This window comes from Stegostoma tigrinum, chromosome 31, assembly GCF_030684315.1.
Source record: "Stegostoma tigrinum isolate sSteTig4 chromosome 31, sSteTig4.hap1, whole genome shotgun sequence".
In the NCBI taxonomy this organism is placed as follows: domain Eukaryota; kingdom Metazoa; phylum Chordata; class Chondrichthyes; order Orectolobiformes; family Stegostomatidae; genus Stegostoma; species Stegostoma tigrinum.
Window position 1 is genome coordinate 450005 of NC_081384.1, and position 13370 is coordinate 463374.

At 47.8% G+C, this 13370-nt stretch overlaps 1 protein-coding gene across 5 annotated transcripts in view; it reads left to right on the forward strand.

Moving 5' to 3' along the window:
* cntnap1 (contactin associated protein 1) overlaps nucleotides 1-13004 on the forward strand; it is a 47477-nt gene extending 34473 nt beyond the window's left edge. For 2 of the 5 annotated variants that reach the window (XM_059638893.1, XM_059638892.1), the window contains 8 exons: nucleotides 340-558; nucleotides 1036-1275; nucleotides 3859-4086; nucleotides 4737-4870; nucleotides 6690-6783; nucleotides 7900-8127; nucleotides 9581-9628; nucleotides 10437-13004. In XM_059638893.1, coding sequence (XP_059494876.1) covers nucleotides 340-558; nucleotides 1036-1275; nucleotides 3859-4086; nucleotides 4737-4870; nucleotides 6690-6783; nucleotides 7900-8127; nucleotides 9581-9628; nucleotides 10437-10627 — 1382 coding nt within the window. In that variant the 3' untranslated portion in view covers nucleotides 10628-13004. Of the gene's footprint in view, nucleotides 1-339; nucleotides 559-1035; nucleotides 1276-3858; nucleotides 4087-4736; nucleotides 4871-6689; nucleotides 6784-7899; nucleotides 8128-9580; nucleotides 9629-10436 lie in introns of those variants that run through there. The other 3 variants (XM_059638895.1, XM_059638894.1, XM_059638896.1) reach the window with 3 other exon arrangements.
* The last annotated feature ends 366 nt before the right edge of the window (nucleotides 13005-13370 follow it).

Here is a 13370-nt window from a genome sequence, read left to right on the forward strand (position 1 = left end):
TGTATTTGAAATTTGGATAATTGGTTTATTAATTAAAAAAGCTGTGCTCTTCCCAGTGGGGCTTGGCTTCTGAACAAAGAAAGAAGGGAAGGGTGAAAACTGGTGTTTGCGCCAAACTGTAGATTTATAGTAAAATACTTGTAAGTCTCTGAAAATCATTTGCCACTGAGATCAGTGAATGGATTTCAGTCTGCTACGCTTGTGGCCCTGTGACTCTCAGGATCAACAGGTGACCTCCAGAACTGAAGCTTCATCAATTGAGCACCCACACCCCCCACCCATTCCCCCACCCATCTATCGCAATGTTCAGTCTGTGACACTTACCCTGGCGTTTTGCAGCAGAGATGGTGGTTGCATTCTCCTTTGATGTGGGTGATGGCCCAGAGGAGCTACAGGTTGAGTCAGAGACCCCTCTGAATGATGACGCTTGGCACTTCCTGGAGGCAGAGATCAATGTGAAGTTTGCCCGTCTACGGCTGGATGAGTCACCTTGGCGACTGAGAGAGGCGCCACCACAGAGCTATGTATCTCTGAAGCTGGACAGGCCATTGTTTATAGGTAAGTCTCAAAATCACCTTGGGACCCAGTCCCTGCCCAGTTTTTATCAGCTGAGGACTGGATTCCATTCTGAGAATTGGAATTGAAATTCTCACTGTATGGATTTGACTGGCATGGGGAGGAGATTTTCATGTTCCTGAGCTGGGGAATTGAATCAATTTGTAAGGTTGTGATCAGCGGTTATCTGCTGGAATGTAATCTGTGCACTGTGTGAAAGCAACAAGTTGGCAAGTTTTGTTAATAAGGCTGGTTTTGTTCAGAACCATCCTCTATTCCAAACATTTGATCTTGTTCATTGTCATTTTATTTCTAAGTTTCTTTTTGTTGCTTGAGACCCTTTAGTAAGGGCTTAATGTTGAAGGCATCTTTTCTTTAACTTTATTACAACCTGTGTGTGGGAAGTGCTTTGTATGTATCTCTCTCAGTCCACATCTTCCTGCCAACTCCTGCTAAAACTCTTGTTGTTTAATGTGACAGGAGCTGCCGAGTATCGGCTGAACGCATTCTTTGGCTGCTTGCGTGGTCTCCGAATGAATGGAGTAATCCTGAATCTGGAGAAGGAAGCTAACGTTACAGAGGGAGTGAATGCAGGCTGTGTGGGAGAATGCGGCAGTACTGGGGTACTATGTCAGAATGGAGGCAGATGTGTTGAGCGATACAGCACATACAGCTGTGACTGTAATTCCAGTGCCTTTGATGGGATGTACTGCCATAAAGGTACTGGCTTCTAAACTGACTATTATTCTGTATCCTTCTCAAGTTCCCTCACTTATCTCCCTTCATTTCCCCCTCTGATTTCATATAGTCCATGAGACCCACCCCTGCTCTCTCATCCCTATTCCAACTAAAATGTTGATCATCCAACTTGCCTGCCTTTTCTCCATGTTAGTTGTTCCTTTGATCAGTTGTCTATGTGCTGTCCCCTCTCTTTCCAATCACCCCATAACAATCCTGACAGAAACACTTGATGCCTTCATCACAAAAACTACCACTGACTGATGTCCAGCCACTCTCCATGGTGCTGGAACTGCCTTCCTGAACTCCTGCAGTCCATGTGCTGTAGGGAGACCTACAGTGCTTTAGGGCACAAATTTCAGGAATTTGACCCAGAGACAGTAAAGCAACAGTGGCATGTTTTCAAGAGACAATACATTGTGGAGCTGGAGGAACAAAGCAGGCCAGACAGCATCAGCGGAGCAGGAAAGCTGACATTTTGGGTCGGGACTCCTCTTCAGAAATAGTGAGGGGCACTTTTGATCACCGGAGGGGGCAAGTTGCAGAAATAAATAGAGAGGGGTGGGCTGGGGCTGGGGCAGGTAGGTGGGATGGCAATAGGTGAGGGCAGGTAGGGAGTGGTGGGGATTGTTCAGTGAGGTGGGAGAGAAGATGGATAGGTTGTGTCAGGTCAAGGAGGTGGGAATGAGAGGGAGGGTTAGACATGGGATGAGCCAGGGGTGGAGAGATTTTAAAACTGGTGAAATCCATGTTTAGGCCAGTAGGCTGTAGGCTCCTGAGGTGGAATATGAGGTGCTGTTCCTCCAGTTTGCGGGTGGTGTCACTGTGACACTGCAGGAGGCCCAGGATGGACATGTCACCTAGGGAATGAGAGGAGGAGTTACAATGGTTTACGACTGGACGGTGTTGTCGTTTGTTGCATACCGAGCACAAGCGCTCTACAAAATGGTCTCCAAGCCTACACTTGGTCTCACTGATGTAGTGGAGGCCACATCGGGAGCATTGGCTATAGTAGACCACATTGACAGGTGTACAGGTGAACCCCTGTCTGATGTGAAAGGTTTGTTTGGTGCCTTGAATGGAGGTGAGGGGGAGGTGTATGGGCAGATATTGTACCTCCAGCGGTTGCAGGGAAAGGTGGGGCTAGTGGGGAGTGTGGAGCAGACAAGAGAGTCTTGGAATGAGTGGTCCCTATGAAAGGCAGATAGGAGTCAGGAGGGAAATGTGTCTTTGGTTGTGGGGTCGGATTGCAGAAATGGTGGAGGATGATGAGCTGGATATGGAGGTTGCAGGGTTGGTATTTGAAGACCAGGGGGTTTTGTCTTTATTTTTGTTGGGGGGGTGCGGTTTTGAGCGCAGAAGTGCAGGAAATGCAAGAGATGCAGTTGAGGGCATTTTTGGTCAGCGTAGGGGGAAAGTTGCAGTCCTTGAAATAGGAGGACACCTGACACAACCTGTCCATCCTCTCTCCCTCCCATCTCACTGACCAATCCCCACCACTCCCTACCTACACTCACCTATCGCCATCCCACAATCTTCCCCAGCCCCAGCCTTCCTCTCTCTATTCATTTCTGAGCTCCCTTCCCCCTCCCTATTGCTGAAGAAAGATCCCTACCCGAAACGTCAACTTTCCTGCTCCTGTGATGCTGCCTGACCAGCTGTGTGTATGTGCATATTAGTCTGCATTTATGAATGAGAGTGTGTGTGCGCGCGTGTGCACTGACATTAGTCTGCATGTATGAGTGAATGTGTGGTGTATATATCCATTGTGTGTATGTGTGTGTGTGCACATTAGTCTGTACATGAGAATGTGTACCTGTATGTATACATTGGTCTGCGTGTAGGAGTGAATATGTGTAATAGATTTGTGTGTGTACATTAGTCTGCATGTGTTTGTGTGTATGTTAGCTGTGTGTATGTGCGTGTCTATGACAGGGACAGAGGCTGATTACTGAGTCTGAAACATACCCTTGAACATTTTCAAAAATTTCTTCAAAACATCCCTCTGATGTATCCTGTCACTATTCCTGTCCCTATTTATTCCAGTTCCCTCTCCCCATCCCCCTCTCTGATGAAGGGTCTAGGCCCGAAACGTCAGCTTTTGTGCTCCTGAGATGCTGCTTGGCCTGCTGTGTTCATCCAGCCTCACATTTTATTATCTTGGAATTCTCCAGCATCTGCAGTTCCCATTATCTCCTCTGATGTATCCTGTCACTTCTCTGTTCCGCATTCTGTGTGGATATGTTCGGGGCACTTGTGCTTGATAAAGACCTGACTGGGGCAGCTCTGGAGATTGCTCATCAACAATCATTTGGGCCGTAATGTGAAATGCTGCAGCACAGCCCCATGACAGCATGTGCATGAAAATAAAATGCTGGACAGATCAGTTTTAGAGTTGTGGCCTTTAAAGGTTTTAGTATGTTTTTAAGAGAAAATCAGTGGTCCTATTAGCAAACCTTGTGAATGAAAAACAAATTCCTAATTATTTGTTGAATTGCAAATAGAGAATCCTGTGAAAATGCTGACTGTTCTTCCCAGGATTGACCGTGATCTGTCTGTTTCCAGTTATTGGTGGGTATTTTGAACCAGGAACCTATGTTCGTTATGGCTTCCAAACACCATTCACAGCGGCAGCTGGAGCATTTGCAAATATGATGGTTCCAATCAGCCACGGTTTTAACTCCACCAGTGAGGAAATTGTCTTCAGTTTCAAAACATCACAGACACCGAGTGTCCTCATGTACATCAGCTCCTTCTCCAGAGATTATCTTGCTGTGATCATCAAACACGATGGTAAGTGAACACCTCAAAGAAACACGCAATTAGTATAACTGTGTACACTGGTTAACGGAGTTTGATTTGAGTGTTGACACTGATATTAATAATCAGATGGATTAAAGCATCTGTCGTGTATAATTCTGTCATGTCTGACTTTCTCTGCCATTTCTCGTAATCTGAAGGGAAACTAGCCTGAGTGAAAAACTGACCAATAGGGCATGGCTGCGTTTATAATATCCCTCAGTTAAAATGGGCTAATTTCCATTATCACTTCCTGTTCTCAATACAATTGGAAATGATCAAATATGCCTCAGTTACGCCATTCTGTACTCTTCTGTCAGCAACCCTCAGTGCTGGGAGGCCCCCATCCCTGAAATTCTGACCCACAGCCCCAGCCACCAGGATTTTCCAGCACCTGGAATCCCCAGCTCCTGTGATCACCCTGCACCCCCCCCCCCCCCCCCCCCCAACCCCAGGATCTCCCCTGCCCCCGGGATCCATCTGCCCCTGAGATCCCTCTGTTTGTCTGATGCCTGGCCCTGAGCTCTGCTGATTGGAGGGTTCTGGATTTCTCCTTTTGCTGTTGGGCCAACGTTTTGTGTTGGCGGCTGACTGATTAAACCAGGCCATCTTTACAGTTAGTCTCTTGCCTCTGTCCCCAACAGGGAGCTTGGTGCTTCGGTACCAGCTTGGCTCCTTTCCCAACCCGTACACCAGGATCCTGGTTAAGGACAACGTGGCTGATGGTAAAGCTCATTGGGTCAACATCACCCGGAGAGACCGGGACATCTACACACAGGTACTGCTCCCAAAATCCTCACACAACCCCACTCTCCTCCCCAACTCCACCCCCGACAGACAGCCCCACTCCTCCCCTCCACCCCCCCCCCCCCCCCCCCACAAAACCCCAAAGGCCGGACAGCCCCACTCCCCCTGGCCACACAGCCCTACTCTTCCCCATGCACCACCCCCCCCCATCTCATGGCCAGACAGCCCCACTACCCCCCCACCACACAGCCCCACTTCCCACTCCCCCCCCCCCCCATAGACATCCCCACTCTGACCCCCACCACACTGCCCCACTCTCCCCCGCCCCGACAGACATCCCCACTCCCTCCCTCTCGCCAAACAGCCCCACTCCCCTACCACCCATACCCCTCCCAAACACATCTACACACAGGTACTGCTCCCAAAATCGCCACACAGCCCCACTGTTTCCCCCCCCGCCACACAGACGGCCCCACTGTCTGCCCCCACCACTCTTTTCTCCCCCCACCCAGAAGAGAGGGAGTGGGGTTGTTTGTCATTTTTATAAATGACCTGGATGAGGGCATAGAAGGATGGGTTAGTAAATTTGCGGATGACACTAAAGTCGGTGAAGTTGTGGATAATGCGGAAGGATATCACAAGTTACAGAGGGACATAGATAAGCTGCAGAGCTGGGCTGAGATGTGGCAAGTGGAGTGTGAGATGATTCACTTGGGAAAGAGTAACAGGAATACAGAGTATTGGGCTAATGGTAAGATTCTTGGTAGTGTGGACGAGGAGAGAGATCTCGGTGCCCATTTGTATAGATCCCTGAAAGTTGCCACCCAGGTTTATAGGGTCGTTAGGAACGTATATGGTGTGTTCAGTTTTCTTGGTAGAGGGATTGAGTTTCAGAGGTCATGTTGCAGCTGTACAAAACCCTGGTGCGGCCGCACTTGGAGTATTGCGTACAGTTCTGGTCACCGCATTATAGGAAAGATGTGGAAGCATTGGAAAGAGTGCAGAGGAGATTTACCAGGATGTTGCCTGGTATGGAGGGAAGGTCTTATGGGGAAAGGCTGAGGGACTAGAGGCTGTTTTCGTTAGCGAGAAGAAGGTTAAGAGGTGACTTAATAGAAACATACAGGATTATCAATGGATTAGATAGGGTGGGCAGTGAGAGCCTTTACCCTCAGATGGTCATGGCTAGCACGAGGGATCATAGCTTTAAACTGAGGGGTGATGGATATAGGACAGATGTCAGAGGTAGGTTCTTTACTCAGAGTAGTAAGGGGGTGGAATGCCCTGCCTGCAACAATAGTAGACTCGCTAACTTTAAGAGCATTTAAGTGGTCATTGGATAAACATATGGATGATAATGGAATAGTGTAGGTTAGATGGGCTTCAGATTGGTTTCACAGGTCGGTGCAACATGAAGGGCCTGTACTGTACTGTAATGTTCTTTGTTCTATATTCACTCCCCTCCCTCTACGCAGAACACTCTGTCCTCTGACACTCCTCCTCCTCTTCCTAACCCCCTCCAACACTCCGCCCAGACACTCCCCGTCCCCTCCCCTCCCCTCCGACCCTGCCCTCTACCACGTCCGACACTTCTCTCCCCCCTCCTCCCTCTTGCACTCCACTCTGACAAATCCCTTCCCTGAAACACCCTCCACAACTCTCCCCTCCCCTATTTCTGACAATTCCCTCACACTCACCCACCAACACTCGCCCAACTCTCTGTTCCCCTCCTCTCCCTCTGAGAGCCTGCCGCTCCCCCCTCTCCATGTTGCTGGCCCAATGCAGCCTGTGACAGTCCAAGTGAAACAAGGCTCAGCTTCTAACGTGGCCTGATTCTGATTTTGCTTCAGGTGGATGAACATCCAGTTGTGCGTGACAAGATTTCTCTCTGGGGTGATAAGAATTTTGATTCGCCAAGGTCCCTCTTTTTGGGTCGAGTGATGGGTGAGGCTCTCATTTTCTGCAATTTTTCTGTTCATCCTGATCTCTGTCAGACCATCACTCGGCTGCACCTTTCCTTCCAGCTGCCCAGCATGTTACGCTCTAAAAGACATGTGTTTTGAATTTTTACGATTTACTGTGAGGTAGAAAAATATATTATTTTTGTCAATCATATGTCAGTGCGACGTGCTGTTGCGGGGCCAGCACTGCGCTGTCGGTTCACAGTCTATCAACCTGAGATTTGAAGTTGATAAAATTGATTAATCAATAAATGCCATTTGCGGGACAGAGTTTTAAAATTTATACCAAGTCCTCTGTGCAAAAATGTTTCCTAATGTCTTTCCGAAAAGTTGGCTCTAATTTTTAAGAGTATGCTTCAGCATCTTGCTTGCCAGTTGTGGCTCCATTGATATCCTGAAAACTTCAGTCAACTTATCCCCAGCCTTGTGGATTCTGGACAGTGTGACAAGAAAGCAGGGCGGCACGGTGGCTCAGTGGTTTGCACTGCAGCCTCACAGCGCCAGGGACCCAGGTTCGATTCCAGCCTCGGGCGACTGTCTGTGTAGGGTTTGCACATTCTCCCTGTGTCTGCGTCCAAAGATGTGCAGGCTTGGTAGTTTGGCCATGGGAAATTGCCCGTAGTGTTTAGGGGTGTGTGGGTTACAGGGGAATGGATCTGGGTGGGATGCTTCAAGGGGCAGTGTGGACTTGTTGGGCTAAAGGGCCTGTTACCACAATGTAGGGAATCTAATCTTAGAAAAAAAGATCAGGAGTGTATAGCTTCCTTCCTTGAGAGGCAGTTTAACAACTGACCACAAACAGAATTAACATTTAATTCCTCCTTTGCTTAATTGAGTCAAAATTGTTTATTATTGAAAACAGCCTGCTGTGTTCATCCAGCTCTACACCTTGTTATCTCAGATTCTCCAGCATCTGCTGTTCCTACTATCTCTGAATTCTACAATAGCCTGTGCCTTATCCAATGTTATAGCCACCTTTTGGAAAAGAAACTGATTGCTTCATCTATTTCCCTTCAAAGAGAAGAATAAGCATTAATGTGATCTGAGAGTGAAAGTCAGCCCTTGCTGTCTCTGCTGATCTCTCCTGATTTCCTCACAGAGATAGGTGTTCTTGACCCTGAGATCCAGCGGTTTAACAGCCCGGGTTTCACTGGGTGTCTGGCCGGAGTCAACTTCAATGGAATTGCCCCATTAAAGGCAGCCCTGAGGACAAACACGAATCAGACTGTGGAGGTTTTGGGGGATTTGGTGGAATCGAATTGTGGAGCTGTCCCCATAATTCTATCATCAGTCCTTCTGGATGAAGATCCTTGGGCTCTGCAGCCAGGTACAGAAACATCATCATAATCTCAATGCTCTGTTTGTAGATGCATCAAGAGCTTTTTAACGTGGCAAAGACTGGCCTGGATTTTCATGTTTAACACTGGGCTGGGGTTCAACACAGAATGTGACGGCACATGGGAGTAGAGTGAGGGGGGGGGAGAGAGAGAGAGAGAGAGAGAGAGAGAGAGAGAGAAAGGGGGCAGGTAGGTGGAGAGGGGGAGTGGAGAAGGGAGAGGCAGGGTAGATAAGAGGGGAAGAGAGAGCAGGTGAGGGGAGGGGGTAAGGGGGAGAGAGGGAGTGGAGGGGATAGAGGCAGGGTAGGCAGGGGGAGAGGGGAAGAAACAGCTGGCAGAGAAAGTGGGAATGGTGGGAAAGAGGGTGAGGAACAGAAGATAGGCAGTGAAAGTGGGGGAAATAAGGGGACAGAGAGGGTAGGTAGGGTAATTGTCAGGAAGGAAGTGAGGAGAGAGTGACTGTGTGGAGGATGCAAAGAGAATGAAGGGATAGGGCAGAGGAAGGCTCTGCGTGCGCGCGCGCGTCCGTGTGTGTGTGTGGGAAAGAGGGGTGTGCAGGCAGGGGAGTGGGAGTGAGCAGGTAATGGGTAGAGAGAGGAGAGAATGGTGAGAATGGGGGGGAAGTAGGTGTAATGGTTTAGGGCTGAGGATGGGGAAGGTGGTTAGGGGTGTGGGGCTATTAAGTGGGGAACAGAAGTGGGGAGTGAGTAAGGTGAGACTGGCTAATAGTGAAGGGTGAGGGAGAAATGTAACCTTTAGAGGAGGAGATGGCCTCTAAATCCGATTACGACCTGGGGACCCAAGTTCAAATCCTGCCATGGCAAATGGTGGAATTTAAATTCCACAAAAATGTGAAAAAAAGACCTAATGACCATGAAACTGTTGTCAGTTGTCAGGAAAAACCCATCTGGTCACTAATGCCCTTTGTAAGGAGGAAGTCTGCCACCCTTACTTGGCCTGACCTACATGTGACTCCAGAGCCAGAGTGATGTGGGTAACTGTTACCTGCCCGATGGGGCATAAATGCTGGTATAGCCAGCAATGCCCACACCTCAGATAGTTCCTGGCTGTCATTGTTTAGACTTTAAGCTTCGTGAAGAATAACCTCCCTCCCTACCCTTCCTATGCTGCCCCCCCCGACCCCACTCCTCTCCCTATATCCTTCACTCCCTTTATTCTGGTTCTTCTTCCTCCTCCCCCTTTCCTATCACCCTCCCTCTTCCCCTCACTCTCCCCCTACCACTCACTCCTGTTCCCTTTGCCCTCCCTCCCCACTTTGCACCTCTCCCTCCCCCTCTGCATGTCCCTTGCTCACACCCATTTGCCTGCCCAGTCCCCCCCCCCCCGACTATGTTGTTGACTGACAGATGGGATGTGAGGGAGTGTGGAATGGAGCAGCCTGTGTCCCAAGCAGGAATATTACCCAAAAGCTTTGCTTTTCAGACACCCCACGATTTGGATATGATTACCTGACTGGAGTTATCATTGGAGGTGAGTACAGATCTGACTGGATCCCTAGTATTATGGGATGTTGTGGGAAGGTAATGTGACTGGGAGCCTGTTTTGGTTTTGGAATAGTTATCCTGCAATCATGGTTTAATTTTGATCATGTGGATATAAAACCTTCCATTTGTTTCTTAAGACTGGGATTTTCTTTATTTTCTTCTTATTGTTCTTTGTTCTGATTTGAATCCTGATCATTCACCCTTGCTGTCAGTGCCGTGTATAGCTCGTCCTGTGTCAAACCCCATGCCCATTTGGCTGTGGGCCTGAAACCAGAATCAGGGCACAACTTGGGCTTTGGTCAGTGGGCAGCAGCTAACCACTGGACCCAGTGCTTTTCGCTGTCATCCATTAAACAAAATGGACCCCTGGGAGGTTGTGAACAATGTCCCCATGATCTTGTTTGCTTTGTTGATAGGCTTTGTGCTCCCCACTGGGGTTTAATGCCACTGGGATAGAATGGTCCCTTCACCCTCACCCTGTCCCTTCATTCCCTCGGTCTGCCCATCTTGGTTTGAGTGGATAGTTTCAGGGACAGAGAGGATACAGGCAGAGAAGGAGAAGGAAGGTTTAGGCCATGAAAACCTATTAACAACTGATTCTGGGGCTGGTAAATATATTTTATTAATTTGACCAAATATGTTTTAACCAAAAATAGCAAAGAAAGGATTGCAGATTTGGAATATTTTCTGAGAGTAATCCAGTTTTGGGAGTAGTCCTGCAGTCAGGACCTAGATGGGTCGTAATGACGTGATGTGATTTTTGCACTAATCCTTGTTATCCTGTTCTGTGCTAGTCATTGTAGCACTCATCCTCTTCGCTATCCTCGCACTGTTGGTCTTGCTGTTCCTCTACTATTATCGACACAAGGGCAGCTACCACACGAATGAAGCCAAACCCCTCGAACCGTCCAATGGGGCCAAGCCTGTCTCTCTGAAGAAGGACCAAAACCTTCCCCAGATACTGGAAGAGACTAAAACTGAATAGTTGGAGCTGAGTTTGTGTTTTGTTAAGAGAGGGTTGTAAGAGAATCTCTGACTAAGATATAGTCCCTTATTAAATAGGCTCTCTCTGGATAATTAAACATTCCTTGTCTACAGAGAAACGGGCTAAAGAATTTACAAAACCACGTCACAGGTTTTAGTAACATGCGTGCTTCTGTCTGCAACTGAAGAAAACTTTCTTGGCAATTTTTTTAAGGATCATTTGGAGTCTAATGCTGCTAATTAAGACAAACTGAGTAGAACCCATATCTATATATGAATTGCTGCTGCTAGTAACAGTGGGGAACAGGCTCCTACTTCAACCTATAATCAATGCACCTGCTATACTTGCTGCTACTCGTGCATGAAAGATATCTACAATATGCAGCTCACGTTGACGTATACAATCACTTGCAATATTTTTTTACTTTTTACTATTTCTGTTGTCAAGTTTGAATCAACATTGTACAAAATTCTTATTGTAATATTTTATAAATAGCTGTAGCATTCTGAGAGTATGAATGTCATATGGAGATTTAACCAAAATCATGGGAAGGTGGGGCAGATGGGGAAGGTGGCAGCCTGGCCATTGTGTGAATGGACATGCCAGCCCCACCTGCCCACTCCTTGCGTCCTGCCATGAGGATCAGGGACTGGTCCAGTGTTGGACCACAACATCAGCCAGGGAGCTTGCAGCATCACTGCCATGACCCAGTGACATCGGGAGCAGACAACACTGAGGTGAACTTGTACATCAATTTAGAAAAAATCTGGATATGGAATTTTTCAGGGCTGTAGAAGTTGAAACTAGAATTAGTTGGCAGAATCTTGGTGAGGTGTCAGGATCTGACCTGACGACAGGAAAGCCAGTGCGAGAGCTCTGCTACCCCTTCTATCAAAGGCCCACTGAGCCTCAAGCCAGTCAGCCTGTGGCAAGACCACTGGGCTGTATCAGGATCCCAGGGCGGAGGAATTCAGTCAACAAGAACTTGTTCTTTGCAGCATCACCCAGGTGTTGTAGTTGATACATAAAATGGGGAAAGCAGGCCATTCAGCCTATCGCATCCACCCTGACCCTGTGAAGAGCAAACCACCTGTCCCTGTAACCCTGCATTTTCCATGGCTAGTTGACTGAGCTGCACATTTTTGTATTGTGGGAAGAAACTGAAGCACCCGGAGGAAACCTACACTGACACAGGGATAATGTACAAAGTCCAAACAGACAATTGCCCAAGGGTGGAGTTGAACTCTGCTGTGAGGTAGCAGTGCTAACCACCGAGCCACTGGGCTGCCCTAATTAGGCCCACAGTCAGTTAAGAGCCAAGACAGGAACAGTGAAAATGGAGGCTATGTTTGTGGGGCGAGGCAAGGTGTCATTAGGGGAGGTACCAACAGCAAGAGCAGAGACTGGCACATTCCCACACCCTGCCCAGGCTCTGAGGTGATAAGCTCGCTACGAGCGCTTTAGCTGCCCATTGGGACTGGGTCACTCCCATTGGTGTCGGACTCAGTTATTAACTAAATTGATAAAGACATGAATTGTTGAGGAAGATTGAGACTTTCTGTTCAGTAAGAGGTGGGGAAAAAGGTAGGTTTTGTTTGCAGCAGCAGGCCATCAAATGAAGCAGATTCCTCACCTCAAGCTCAACCCCAGAGAGAGCAGGAATATCCACTCAATGCTTCTGAACAACACGACTCTCAGCACTTAGTGATAAAGAAGGTGCTGCCAGACAACAGGATAGAGGAGTTTTGGGTGTCACTGACAGAGATGTTTAGTGCAGACAGGGTTTTGGAAAAGGGGGTGTCTGAGAGAGGGGAATTAGTCTAGAATGTGTTTGGTGGGATCTGAGAGAGGGACAGTGGTCTAAACTGGGTTTTGGGGGTCTGAGAGAGGGGTATTAATTTTTGACAAGGTTTGAGGGGCTCTGAGCAGGGCATTTGTTTAGACAGTGTTTTGGGGGTTCTGCGAGAGGGACGTTGGTCTGGACAGGATTTGAAATGTGTGGGTGAGAATTGTAAGTTTTTGAAGGTTTTCAGGGTAAAGCCTGAGATAAGACCAGTTTTACTGAATTCACCACCTGTGCCATCATTCCTGCAGCCTTCCCCCAGCCTCCATATAATTTCTAACCAATGGATTCCATCATTGAACAATGCTGAATTCTCCTTCCCAGCCTGAATCTCCAGGTGTTGCTCGTCTCATGTTTAGCAAGTTGAAGGAATTCTCACAGGCAATGCAACGTCTAATGAGAGGATTAAAGGCACAAAACATGTGGCTGTTTCTCTCTCTTTATCCCCCTCCCCCTTTTTATCATTGTTTCCAATTGATGTAATTCATCTTTTTATTGTTTGTGCATTTCTGTATTAAACTCATTGCACTAATAGTTTGGCTGTTTAGCTTTGTTAAGGATTAATTGTGACAGTAAGATTGTGCATTAACCTACACCTTCACTCCATATCCATGATTTGCAGCTATAGAGACATTCTCTGATGTGACCCTGTGAGCAGATTCCCCTGGTGCTTGCTGTAGTGCCAGGGCACTGACCTTGGTCAATACCAGTCACGCTGTCTGATCTCTAGTCCAGCCTTGTGTTAAATCTGCTTGGAATTGCTCCTTGAAAACCTGCTCAGTGACCCCCATTTGGGTTCCACAAGGACCACTCAGCTCCTGAGTTCATTCCAGCCTTGGTTCAAACACAAGAATTGAATTCCAAAGGAGAGGTTGGGAGTGACAGTGTTTGATATCAAGG